Genomic DNA, 14,301 nt, shown 5'->3' with positions numbered 1-14,301 from the left:
TCTATCCACGGCCTCCTCTACCGTAAAGATGAAGCCACACTCAGGTTGGAGGAACAACACCTTATATTCTGTCTGGGTAGCCTCCAACCTGATGGCATGAACATTGACTTCTCAAACTTCTGCTAATGCCCCACCTCCCCCTCGTACTCCGTCCATTATTTATTTATATACATGCATTCTTTTTCTCACTCTCCTTTTTCTCCCTCTGTCCCTCTGAATATACCTCTTGCCCATCCTCTGGGTCCCCCCCGCCTCCTTGTCTTTCTTCCCGGACCTCCTGTCCCATGATCCTCTCGTATCCCTTTTGCCTATCACTTGTCCAGCTCTTGGCTCCATCCCCCCCCCACCCCCCTGTCTTCTCCTATCATTTTGGATCTCCCGTTCCCCCTCCCACTTTCAAATCTCTTACTAGCTCTTCCTTCAGTTAGTCCTGACGAAGGGTCTCGGCCCGAAACGTCGACTGTACCTCTTCCTAGAGATGCTGCCTGACCTGCTAGGTGGACAAGGTGCTAGATTACATGAGGTAGATTGAGTTCAAGAGTCTATCTTGTTGTACTGCGGAAACATTTAATAATCTTATAACAGCTGGTAGAAAGTGCTCTTGAGACTGGTGGTGCATGCTTTTAGGTTTTTGTAACTTCTGCCCGGTGGAAGAGGGCAGACGAGAGAATGTTCAGAGTGGGTGGGATCTTTAATTATGTTGGCTACTTTACCAAGGAAGCAAGAAGTATAGACAGTCCATAGAAGGGAGGATACTTTTATTGCGATAAGCTGAGTTGTGACCACTACTATCTGTAGTTTCTTGTAGACATGTGCACAGCTATTGTCATACCAAGCTGTGATGCATCTGAGTATGATGTATCGATTAAAAATTGGTTAGGGTTGATGGGGACATGCCAAATTTCTTTAACCTCCTAAGGAAGTTGAAGTATTGGTTCGCTTTCTTGGCTCTAGTACCTATATTGTTGGACTAGGACAGACTACTGGTGATGTTTGCATCTGGGAACTTGCAGCTCTCAACACTATTGATCTCAGCACCGTTGATGCAGGCATGGTTGATTGATGTTGATTGGGTACTGAACCTTTGATGTCACTGGTTGAAGATTGAAGGTGGGGTTCTGTTGGTGGTGTGCTGGTACCTATTCCCTTGTGCTAATGCACTCTTCCCTCTAGAGGCGTGACGGAGGGCGTGACATTCCTGCTGTTGGCCCTGCAGACGGATCTGATCGACCTGCACGTCCTGCAACGCACCTTCCTCCTCAGCATCATACTCTTCATCATTGTCGCCTCAATCCTGCAGTCCATGTTGGAGATCACAGACCCCATTGTCCTGGCACTCGGAGCCTCCAGGAACAGGTGAGCAGCAGGGCAGGGAACCACTTCTCACTTCCCCTCCGTCCGCCTCCGGATGGCAATGTCCATCTTCCGAGACCCCCACCATCTAGGCCACGTCATCTTCTCAATACAGGAGGTATTGGAGCCCGAAGACCCACAACTGAAGGTTCAACAACAGCTTCTTCCTACAGCTCTCTGGTTCCTGAACCAACTTGAAAATCCCCAATTCTATCTTTAACTATATTTCTCCATCCCTCACCCCTTCCTTTCACTCATTTTGTTGGCTTTATTTTGTCATGGAAGTTGTGTAGAATTTGTTAATTGTTTTTGTCCTCTTATGTTTGCAGTATTCTGTACTGCTGCTGCAAAAAGCTAACTTTCATGGCATTTATGTCTTGTGTGTATGTCTATGCCAGTAAACTTGAAGTTCAGCATTCCTCACCAGCAGAAAATGAGAGGGGATTTTGTTTACCAGTCTCTCAGGTTTGTATTTCAGGGTTGTTTCTCGAGGTTTGAGATCCAAGCACCTATGTTTCACAGTGAAGCATTTGCTCAGTCTAGGAGAGAAAGGAGGAGAAATGGTTTTGATTTTCTGCTTTAGAATCTGAGTTTGTCTGATCCATGGCACGATCAGTACTGATTTCACTGCCTGAAATGTTGACTGTGTATTCATTTCCATACAGTAAATACAGTAATTACCTGACTTGCTGAGTTCCTCCACCAATTTGTGTGTTTCTCTGGTCATGGCCTTTTTCTTTGGATTAACACACTTAATCCATGCTGTTTGTATACTTGAGACTGATAACAGTGAAATCTTGACAGACGTTGTTCACCAGGGTATTCAATTAGGAGGTACGAGTTGTAAAGAAAGATTGGACGAAAAAGAATCGTTTTCTCTGGAGTGCCAGAGGCTGGAGCACTGTGATAGAAGTTTATAAAGTTACAAGAGGCCTAGATTGCGTAATGGGTCAATCTTTCTCTCCCCCCAGAACGAAAATATCAAACACTTAAAGGGCATAGCTTTAAGGTGAGTGGGGAAAAGTTTAAAAGAGGCAAGTTCCATCCAGTTTCAAAGTTCAAAGTACATTTATTGTCAAAGTATGTACTGTGTACCATATAGAACCTTAAGATTCAAATTCTTGCAGGCGGCCACAAAACAAACAATAGAATCCAAACTCCACACCACAAAGACAGTCAAACATCCAATGTGCAAAAAAAGAACAAATTGTGTAAATAATAATACAGATAAATAATGCACAGATCATGAACTGCAGAGTCCCTGAAAGTGAGCCTACAGCTATGGAGCCAGTTCAGCGCTGAGGTGAGTGCTGATTGCTGCAGGTCACGGCTGCAGAATCAGTTCAGTGCTGAGATGAGTAAAGCCTCATGGAGTAGTGAGCTGAACACCAGTTTGTCCTTCACCCTCGACCTCCACCTAAATCGTTTCAATCTGGCTTGGTGTTTAAATTGGCTAAAGATGGGTTCATTTCTTGCTCTTGGGCCTGGGTGCTGCTATTTCATTCTGACCAGAAGTTTCAAACCGGCCCAATATTCACTCCAGCGATAGCCACCGGGGCCTTTCCTGCGTTCCTCAGAATCCAGTTTGCCAAATCCTCCAGCAAACTGCAAAAATGGGTAGGCGGTACAGGGGCACTGGGTCCCACACCACCAGATTCAGGAGCAGTTGTCACCCTACAACCATCAGGCTCCTGAGCCAGCTTGGATAACTTCAGTACTGAACTGATTCCACAACCTACAGGCTCGCTTTGAAGGACTCTGCAACTCTTGTCAGTATTATTTATTTACTTTTTGTTATTATTTGCACAGTTTGTATTCTTTTGCACATCGTCAGTCTTCGTTATTTATAGTTTTTTCATTAATTCTATTGTATTTTATTTTTCGGTAAATATTTTCTTAAACAAGATCATATATGGTGCCATATACGTATGTTAATAATTGAGGAACACATACAGATGCTGGAAGAACTCAGCAGGTCGGACAGCATCTGTGGAAATGAATTTTCACAAGTGTCGATGTTTCAGGCTGAGGTCCTTCTTCAGGGTTTCCAGCATCTGCAGAATCTCTTGTGTTTAAAATTTATTTTGAACTTTTCTCACACAGAGGGTGGTGTGTGCATGGAGTATGCTGCCAGGGTGGTGGTGGCAATCTAACCAGAGACGTTTAGACAGGACAGGTACGTGATGCCTGGAATGTGTTACCAGGGTTAGTGGTGGAGGCAGATGTGATAAGAGGCACTCATGAGACTCCCAGGTAGTTACATGAGTGTGCATGCATTGGAGAGATATGGACACTGTGACGGCAGAAGGGATTAATTTAGTGAGGCATTTATTTTCATTATTTTTAAAGATAAAGCATAGTAACAGGTCCTTTCAGCCCCATGTGCCCATGTTGCCCAATTACATCCATGTGACCAACTAACCTACTAACTGGTATGTCTTTAGAATGTGGGAGGAAACCAGAGCACCCGGAGGAAACCCACGCGGTCACAAAGATTTTACAAGCTCCTTTGAGAGAAGCAGAATTGAAACTCAGTCGCTAGTGTTGTAATGGCTTGTATGGAAATTTGGTTTGTTGCTGGCCCTGCTAACAGCCACGGGACTCGGCAGTGAGAAGGCCGTTTTTCATAAACAATATATATCTAGGGTCAGTATGATCTGGAGTTTAACCAAACAGGAACGTCATGATGTTTTGTTTAAGGAACCTTGATTGGAGCAGATGCTGAATAAATATTCCCCATACAGTTCAGTCGGCGAGAAATAACAATTTGTACACGGCAGAAAGTTAAAGGAAATATTTTGACAAATTTCCGCTTTATCAGGCAGTTAGTAGGAAAAAGAAAAGGGGGAGAAAATTAAAAGGCCCATTACAGTTAACCAGTCCAAATGTGCACATACAGTTGGGGCTTATCTTGAAATGGTCCATTTTACTCAGGCGCTGTGTGTGAAAACATACACCACGTCCCAAAAATCACTGGAAATCCATCTCGAACAAACGGGTGCTCTCTCTGGAGTATTGGCCCGTCCTTGGAGCCATTCACCATGGAGCACAAAGCACCTTGTGCGGGGGGTGGGGGGGGGGCACTCCTTCCAACGGCATCCTCAGCCATCTTCCCTCCTACCCTCTCCGCAACTCCCACCAAAGAGACCATGATCCCCACCAGTGTCCACCACAAATGACTCTCCTCCCAGCTTTCTCTAGAATAATCTTCCAGTTCCACCCTCTGGCTGAAACAACATTCCTAAGTTGAATGTCATAGCCCCTTATCTTTAGCCAAAACCCAAACATGCTATCAGCTTCTACAGAAAGCTACTAAATGAAATACCCAAACAACAGGAATTCTGCAGATGCTGGAAATTCAAACAACTCACATCAAAGTTGCTGGTGAACGCAGCAGGCCAGGCAGCATCTCTAGGAAGAGGTACAGTCGACGTTTCAGGCCGAGACCCTTCGTCAGGACTAATTGAAGGAAGAGTTAGTAAGAGATGCTGCCTGGCCTGCTGCGTTCACCAGCAACTTTAATGTGTGTTAAATGAAATACCCTATAGCATTAGCAGTAAAAGTCTTAACCAAAGCATTACATAGCGTTCCATTAACCTGTCCATTACTGTGACACCCCATCTTAAACTTTATCCTCTGTCCAGCTCTTGGCTCCATCCCTCCCCCTCCTGTCTTCTCCTATCATTTTGGATCTCCCCCTCCCCCTCCCACTTTCAAATCTCTTACTATCTCTTCTTTCAGTTAGTCCTGACGAAGGGTCTCAGCCCGAAACGTCGACTGTACTTCTTCCTAGAGATGCTGCCTGGCCTGCTGTGTTCACCAGCAACTTTGATGTGTGTTGCTGGATATTTGATACAGTTAGGCACAGTTATGAGGGATAATTATGATAGGGCTGGGTGAGACTAGCAATATAGGTACCATATACAACGGTGTGATCCATTTTCTTGTGGGCATATTCAATAAATAGAATGATACCTGTGATAGAATCAATGAAAGACACATCAACTTGGGCATTCGTCTGTTGTGCAAAAGACAACTAACTGTGCAAATACAACAAGAAAGATATATTGAGAACATGAGATAAAGAGAGCTTGAAAGTGAGTCCATTGATGGGGACATTTCAATGATTAGGCGAGTGAATCTGGTGGTGTGAGTCCTGAAGCTCCTGTACCACCTTGCTGATGGCAGCAGTGAGCAGAGCACATGTCCTGGGTGGGCAGGATCCCTGATAATGGATACTGCTTTCCTGTGACAACGTTTCGTGTAGGGAGTGGGGAGGGCTTTACCCGTCTGTTGTTGTGAATGGGAAAATATTTAAGAGGAATCTGAGGGGGAGCTTCTTCACGTGGTGGCACGAGCTATGGAAGTGCTCAATGCAGGTTTCATTTCAACATTTAAGGGCAGATTCGGTAGGTACATGGATGGGCGAGGTTTGGGGAGCCATGGTCTAGGTGCGTGTCAATGGGACTAGATGGAAGACCAGGCTGGTATAGACGAGGTGGGCCAAAGGGCTGTGGAGCTCTATGACTCCCCTGATTGCCATTACTAGTTACTTTCCTGTTTGTTTTTTCTCTCCCCCCTCTACCAGGAGTTTGTGGAAACACTTCCGAGCAGTCACCATGTGTCTTTTCCTGCTGGTCTTCCCAAGCTTCATGGCCTACAAGATCTCACAGTTCTTTGAGATGGACTTCTGGCTGCTCATCATCGTCTCTAGCAGCGCCCTAACTTCCCTGCAGGTGGGTCAGCACCAAGGGGTGACAGGTGGGCCACATGTATAGTGTCTGCCCCATTTCTGGATGGCATGATAGTGTAGCGGTAAGTTCAATGCTTCATAGCACTGGGGGCTGGGGTTCAGTTCCTACTACTGTCTGTATGTTCTCTCCATGAGCTCTGGTTTCCTTCCACATTGCAAAGCATTAATAAGTTGTAGCATGCTATGTTGGCATGGGAAGCATAACAACACTTGCCGACTGCTCCCAGCATGTCCTCGCTCTGTGTAGGTCATTGATGCAAATGACACATTTCACCATACATTTCAATATACATTTTTATAATTTTTTTTAAACTTTGAGATTCAGCACAGTAACTGGACCATCCGGCCCAAAATCCCGTGCCACTCAATTACACACATGTGCCCAAATACTAATGCCGTATATCTGTGGAATGTGGGAGGAAGGTGGAGCACCTGCAGGAAACCCATGCAGTCATGGATTACGTACAAATGCCTTAGTCAGTGGCAGGATTTGAACCCCGATCGCTACTGCTGTAATGGCATTATACTAACTGCTACACAGCTGTGCTGCCCGCACAACAAATAAAGCTGATATTTATTACTAGGAGTGGATGTTTCCTATAGTGGGGGAACCTCAGACCAGAGGGCACACTTCGGAATAGAGGGACGTCCATTTGGAACAGAGATGAGGAATTTCTTTAGCCAGAGGAAAGTAAGTCTGTAGAATTCATTGCCACAGACAGCTATAGAGCCCAAGTCATTGGGTATATTTAAAGCTGAAATTGATAGGTCCTGATTACTCAGGACATCAAAGGTTACAGGGAGAAGGCAGGCGAATTGGGTCGAGAAGAATGTTAAAGGATGGAATAGTGGAGCAGACTCGATGTGGGCCTAATTCTGTTCTTATTGTGTTGTATTTAATCTATATCATGAATAAATTTTATGTTTAAAATTAACGAAAACAGGTAACGGGGACCCTCTTCATCTATGGGCTGTTCCTGGTGGAGCACCTGCGGCGAGACCCCATTGAGGACCTGGAGGACGTGATCTACTACGTGAACAGTGGGTGCCGGGTGCTGGAGTTCCTGGTGGCCGTCTGCGTGGTGGCGTACGGCGGCCTGGAGTCGGTGCTGGGCGAGTGGAGCTGGATGGGGGCCTCGGTCATCATCGTCCATTCCTACTTCAATGTATGGCTGCGGGCGAGGGCTGGCTGGAACAGCTTCCTCCTCCGCCGGGAGGCTGCCAGGAAGATCAGCGCCCTGCCCCACGCCACTGCCCAGCAGCTCCAGGACTATGGCGATGTCTGCGCCATCTGCTACCAGGTAGCATCAGAAAACCATCCACCTCCTGTCCTTCCTCCCGCTGTTCCCCCTGTCAGAGACTGTTCTTGTGCAGTGTTCCCACAGGGCTATCGGAGGGGTTAGGTGGGCGTTGGCACCAGGGAGGGACTGGTGATAAATTTCATAGTCAAATGCTGTAATTGGAATACTGTGTTCAGTTCTGGTCACCTCGTTATAGGAAGGATGTGGAAGGTTTGGAGAGGGTACAAAGTAGATTGCATTAGAGAGTGTGTCTTGTGTGGATAGGTTGAGCGAGCTAGGGCTTTTCTCTCTGGAATGAGTGACTCGATGGAGTTGTACAAGGTGATAAGAGGCACAGATAGAGTGGACATCCAGAGACATTTTCCCAGGGTGCAAAGGGCTAGTATGAGAAGGCGTCACTTTAAGGTGATTGGATTAAAGTATAGGGGGGAATATCGGAGGTAGGTTTTTTGTAAGAGTGATGTGTGCGTGGAGACGCCACCGGGGTGGCGGTAAACCCAGAAACATTGGGGACATTGAAGAGACTGTTAGATAGGCACATAGATAATAGAAAAATGGAGGGCTACGTAGGAGGGAAGGGTTGATTAACGTTACAGTGGGTTTTATGTTCTGTAAGTATATTGAAGTAGTACAAAGGGAAAACAACAGAATCTAGTATTCCAGTTAGAGAAAGCACAGTGCAGGTAGACAGTAATATGACAGGGCCCCAACAGGGATGTTGTGAGATAAAGTCTATCTTGCCGTACCAGAGCTCTTTTCAAAATACTCGTAAGTTATCCATGCTTTCAGAACCATGGGAGAATTTGCAGATGCTGGAAATCTTGAGGAACTCAGCGGGTCCGGCAGTGTCTGGGGAAGGGAATAAACAGTCAATGCTTTGGGTTGAGACTAGAAAAGGGGAGAAGCCAGAATAATGGGGAGTGGGAGGAGTACAAGCTGGCAGGTGACAGGTGAGACCAGGTGAGGGGGAAGGTGGGTGTGGGGGTGATGTAAGAAACTGGGAGGAGGTGGGTGGAAAAGGTGATGGAGGTGACAAAGGAAGAATCTGGTAGGAGAGGTGAGTGGAGCATGGGAGAAAGGCAAAGAGGGGATGGGCTGGTGACGAGAAGAGAAGGGATGAGAGGGGGAACCAGAATAGGGAATGTGTACAGGTCACAGAACCTTCCACTCCTCTGTCCCAGTGTCTTTTCCCACCCCACCCCACCCCAATCCCCAGTTTCCTCATCAGGTGACTCAGGGGCAGACTGTTCTGCCCCTGGAATCCTTGCGTGTTCTGTTAGAGGGATTTCACTGCGTTCTCCCCTGACTGGAGCCGTTGACCTGTCATCTCACACCTTATCCGTGTGTGTATGTGGGTATGTGTGTTTCTCCAGATTCCAGCATCTGCATTCTCTCTACACTGGTATTGTTGTTGGCCTGGGGAAGGAGCCACAGCACGTTCTGCAGGTGGTGAGCAGAGAGTGGGGGTGATGGTGAACATTTATGTGTGTGTGTGCTTGCTGTGCAGACTTTAATAGTGGGTTCTCTCTGACAGGTGATGAGGATGGCTGTCATCACTCTGTGTGGCCACTATTACCACTCCTCCTGCCTCCGCCGCTGGCTGTACGTGCAGAAAACCTGCCCCATGTGCCACCAGCTCATAAAGCCGTCCTCCCCTCTGCAGGAGCCTCCTCCGCCGGCCGGGGACGACCATCAGGACGGCGGGATCCCAGCTGCAGCGGACAGTTCCGGCTCAGCAAACCCCGAGGGGTCAGGCGTTCAGGTGGAGGTCCCTGTTTTCAAGGCCGGTTCTTCTACCTGGAGCACTGAAGGCGGAGAGAGTTCCCAGCTGGATCAGGGGGACGGAGAGGCTCCAGTGTCTGAGACGGTACAGACCCCTGAGCCGTGCATGGACGAGTCGGAGAGAATCGAGTCTCCAGGAGGCGGGGACTGGGTGGAGAGGGAGAGCCCAGACATCGAGACGGCTCCACGTGGCGAGTTGGACCTCCAGCCTGGCCCTCAAGGAGGGAATGTTGTGGACAGCCTGGGCGGTGGACTGCTGGTCACAAGCTTGGATTCAGAACACCCAGCAGACTCGGCAGGGACACTGACGGAGAACGTGGAACTTTCACCGTTCTCCCACGCGAGCAGCGACTCAGGAAAAGGACTCAGCTCACGGGTTGAGGAGGGAAGAGTTCGCGTGGAGCGCAACACAAATAGGGAAACAAATTATGAACTTTTATAAGCTGTATGGCTGAGAAAACACAAATTGCCTTATGTTGACAATCAGGGTTGCGAGGTCAGTCTAATTAAAAAAACAAAATGTGGTTTAATTCTGATCTTTTAATTAGCTTGCCACTTGTTGAGCAGGGGTAGAGGGTTCTTTTTGGCACAGACTGCCACTGACGGCAGGTGAGCAGAGAGGGACACGAGCCAAGTCTGTGTAGTCTCCAAGTACATTGGTTCACACCCAGTAGTTTAGTAATGCTGGAGGAGCTGAGCAAGTTGGGCAGAATCTGTGAAGGAGAATAAACAGCCGACATTTCAAGTGGAGTCTCTTTTGTCCACTCGTCTGAGGTGGTCTCTAATTTTAATTTGGGTCTCCTTGCTCTTTATACAGGGCAGCAGTTGATACTTGAGTCTTAGTTCATAACTCAAAGAACCAAAATTTACTGAGGGTCAATAAAATTAAAGCCTAAATGGTCAACAGTTCAGCTCTAGATAATGTTCGCTAAGGGCAGAGCATTAAAGGCTATCTTTATTTGTTACATGTACATCAAAACATACAGTGAGTTGTGTCGTTCTGTGTCAATGGCCAACACAATCGGAGGATGTTCCCACAATCAATGATCTCACTTTAAGGGCTCTATCTCATTATCTCATGTCCTTGGTATTTATTACTACTGTATTTATTTATATTTGCATTTGCACAGTTTGTCATCTGCATTCTGATCTCTCCTTGATCCTATTATAGTTACTATTCTATAGGTTTGCTGAGTTGCCCACAAGAAAATCAATATCAGGGTTATATATGGTGACGTATATGTACTTGGATAATAAAATTTACTTTGAACTTTGGATGTACTGTGGGTATCTTGGAAATGTTGTTAACTTGTTTACCCCAGCCTATGAGTCTCTGAAATGTGGGAGGAAACCAGAGCACATGGAAGAAACCCTGGTGGTCATGGGGAGAATGTACAAACTCCTTAAATACAGCAGCGGGAATTGAACTCCGGTCGGTGGTACTATGAAGAGTTATGCTAACTGCTACCCTCGTCTTTGCAGCATCTTACTGCCATTTCTACTCTTGCCACTAGATGGTGGTATTGATCACGGTTTTGGATTCAGCATTAGGTTGTCGTATGATAGACTCATCAAAATTCAAAATAAATTCATTATCAAAGTATATACATGTCACCATATACGACCCTGAGGTTCATTTTCTTTGGGGCATTCACAGTGGATACAAAGAACAGAATCAATGAAAAACTACACAGAGAACCAATATATTAAGTCAAATTTTATGACTATAAAATAAATATATAAGTAATAATATTGAGAATGAGTTGTAGAGTCTTTGAAAGTGAGTCCTGTGGTTGTGGAATCAGTTGAGTGTTGGTGAGTGAAGTTATCCACGCTGGTTCAGGAGGCTCCTGTACTTCCTTCCTAATCGTAGCAGCGAGAAGAGAGCATAGCCTGGATGATGGGGGTCTTTGATGATGGGTGTTGTTTTCCTGCGACAGCATTCCATGTTGATGTGTTCAATGATGGGAGAGGGCTTTATCCAAGGTGGACTTTGCTGTATCCACTACATTGGGTAGGCTTTTCTATTCTTGGGCATTGGTGTTTTAATATCAGGCCATGATGCATCCAGTTAACACACTCTCCACTATGCATCTAAATAAGTTTGTCAAGGTTGTAAATGAGATGCTAAAACTGTGCAAACTTTTAAGAAAGCAGAAGCACTTCAGCGTCTTCTTTGTGATGGCGCTTGCATGCTGGTCCAAAATAACGATGGCAAGGAATTTAAAGTTGCTGACCCTCTCTACCTCTGATTCCTCTGATGAGAACTGGCTCATGGACCTCTGGCTTCCTCCTCCTGTAATCAATAATCAGCATTTTGGTTTTGCTGATGTTGAGTGAGAGGTTGTTGTACAATCCCACCAGATTTTCAATCCCTCACCTGGGCCAAAGAAGTTCAATTCTGCAAATACAAAAAAAAAAGTGAGTATTAAACAATATTGAGAATGAGTTATAGAGTCTTTGAAAGTGAGTCCATCGGTTGCAGAATCAGTTCAGTGTTGAGCAGATGCTCATCATCATTGTAGCTTGTCACACCAGACAACCAGCCACTCTGGTGTTGTTTGGTTGATGTTGAGGTCAGTGTCAGCTAAATCAGGTGAGAGTGGGCAGTTGCGCAGAATGTGTTCAATGTTCTGCACCCTTTCGCCACAATCACAGGATTCGCTGGTCTTTAAACCCCACTCCACCATATTGTCTCCCATCCTACAAACTCCCGCTCTCGCTCTGTTGAAAGTGCACCACTTCCGTCTGTCAAGCAGTGCCCCGTCTGGTAACATTTCTGTGAGGTCTTGCACTGTGTTGTTTGGTGGGGTTCTGGCTTCTGTTTGTTGCCAGAGGTCAATCCTGTATGTTTGGAGGGATGCTCCGTGCAGTAGTTCCTCCACTGTAGCAAGGCTTTTCCTCGATTCTAGGTGGTTGGAAACTGGCATGTGATGATGTAGTGGGTGCCGTGGATCTGAGTTCTGTTTTGCTTTTTCAATTTTTGTTGTAGTGTGACTTCGGATCTCAATGCCTGCAAGTCTGTAAATGATGTTACTGGGTGTGGGGCAAAGTGTGCTCGTGATTATTCGGTAGACTTCGTTAAGCAACGGGTCTATTTTCTTCGCATGAGCTGATCTGCCCCACACAGGTGCACAGTATTCTGCAGGTGCATAGCAAAGTGCGAGGGCAGTTGATCTGAGAGTGTGAGCATTAGCTCCCCATTTCGTGCCTGCTAATTTTTTCAAGAGAAAATTGCGAGAGCCAACTTTCCTTCGGAGTTTTTGGATGTGGGTGGCAAATGAGAGCGTCTTATCCAGTGTCTCGCCCAGGTAAATTGGAGTCGGATGGTGTTCGAGCTCCTTCCCACACCAGAAGATCTTGAGTTTCCAAGCTGCTTCTCGATTCCTCGGGTGGAGTGCACACGCTTGAGTTTTTGATGGATTTGGGTTCAGAGACCATTTTTCATAATACTGCTGTAAGTCGTACTTCAACTTTTTGGAAGGAGTTAGCTTGTGTTGCTATGCATAGGTCATCTGCATGGATAAACCTGCGTGTGTTAGGAAAGGTTGGTTGGTCGTTTCTGTAGACATTAAATAGAGGTGCCAGGACTGATCCCTGTGGTAGTCCATTCTGTTGTGGACGCCATCTACTCTTAATTCCATTCATTTCTACATAAAATCTACGATTTTCTAGGCGACTCCTTATTACTTTGACTGTGGTTTTGTTCTTTAACATTTTAGATAATTTCAGTAGAAGGCCTCTGTGATTCACAGTGGCATATGCTGCTGTTAAGTCAACGAATACTGCCCCTGTACTGTCGCATTTCAAAGCCATCCTCAATATACTGGGTTAAGTTCAGGACTTGACCGCAGCAAGAGTGGCCTGGCCTGAACCCGGCTTGGTCTGGTGTTAGAAGATCTTCGACTGGGGGGGATATTCTTTTCAGTATGAGTCTCTCGTAGAGTTTATAGAGGGTGCAGAGCAAGGAAATCAGTCTGTAGTTTTTAGGAATGTTGGGGTCTTTATTGGGTTTTAGGAGAGCAACAACTTTGGCTGTTCACTTTTTAGGCATCTTTAATGATCTCAGGCAACAGTTAAAAAGGGACAGAAGCCAGTGGAGTGCTTTAGGTCCAAGATGTTTAAGGAATTCATTAAGAATCCTATCTATGCCAGCAGCTTTGTTGGATTTTAGCTGTGATACTTCATCCTTTAATTCTTCTAGGGTGAGAGGTGGGAAGTTGTTATTCCTGTTTGAGGGAGCTGACTCCATCTCCTGATGTTGCTTTTTCTTTTGCCTCCGTTCCTTGTTATTTGGTCGACTATTTAGTATCAGTTGGTGGGCAACCTGATTGGGAGTTACGGCAGCAGTTCTCTGTGGTGGTCTCCTGTCTGATCCTCTAACTATTTAACCACCTATCACAACTGTACTCTATCACTTCCTCCAAACTAAAGGTGTAGCCATGGGCACCCGTATGGGTCCCAGCTATGCCTGCCTTTTTGCTGGCTTTGTGGAACAATCCATGTTCCAAGCCTATACTGGTATCTGTCCCCCACTTTTCCTTCGCTACATCGACGACTGCATTGGCACTGCTTCCTGCACGCATGCTGAGCTCGTTGACTTCATTAACTTTGCCTCCAACTTTCACCCTGCCCTCAAGTTTACCTGGTCCAATTCTGACACCTCCCTCCCCTTTCTAGATCTTTCTGTCTCTGTCTCTGGAGACAGCTTATCCACTGATGTCTACTATAAGCCTACTGACTCCCACAGCTATCTAGACTATTCCTCTTCTCACCCTGTCTCTTGCAAAAATGCTATCCCCCTTCTCGCAATTCCTCTGTCTCCGCTGCATCTGCTCTCAGGATGAGGCTTTTCATTCCAGGACGAATGAGATGTCCTTTTTTAAAGGAAGGGGCTTCGTTTCCTCCACCATCAACTCTGCTCTCAAATGCATCTCTCCCATTTCACGCATATCTGCTCTCATCCCATCCTCCTGCCACCCCACTAGAAATAGGCTTCCCCTGGTCCTCATCTACCACCCCACCAGCCTCCGGGTCCAACATACAATTCTCCGTAACTTCCACCACCTCCAACGGGATCCCACCACTAAGCACACCTTTCCCTCCCCCCCC

General features: G+C 46.3%; 1 protein-coding gene across 1 annotated transcript in view; it reads left to right on the top strand.

Annotated features, from left to right (window-relative positions):
• The window catches only part of LOC134345845 (RING finger protein 145-like), a 33,509-nt gene extending 21,854 nt beyond the window's left edge, over positions 1-11,655 (top strand). The window contains exons 7-10 of the mRNA XM_063047147.1: positions 1,174-1,356; positions 5,942-6,089; positions 7,051-7,407; positions 8,942-11,655. Coding sequence (XP_062903217.1) covers positions 1,174-1,356; positions 5,942-6,089; positions 7,051-7,407; positions 8,942-9,631 — 1,378 coding nt within the window. The 3' untranslated portion in view covers positions 9,632-11,655. The remainder of the gene's footprint in view (positions 1-1,173; positions 1,357-5,941; positions 6,090-7,050; positions 7,408-8,941) is intronic.
• The last annotated feature ends 2,646 nt before the right edge of the window (positions 11,656-14,301 follow it).

The sequence above is a fragment of the Mobula hypostoma genome, chromosome 4, assembly GCF_963921235.1.
Source record: "Mobula hypostoma chromosome 4, sMobHyp1.1, whole genome shotgun sequence".
NCBI classification, from domain to species: Eukaryota; Metazoa; Chordata; class Chondrichthyes; order Myliobatiformes; family Myliobatidae; genus Mobula; species Mobula hypostoma.
This window is presented reverse-complemented; position numbering and strand designations above follow the sequence as displayed.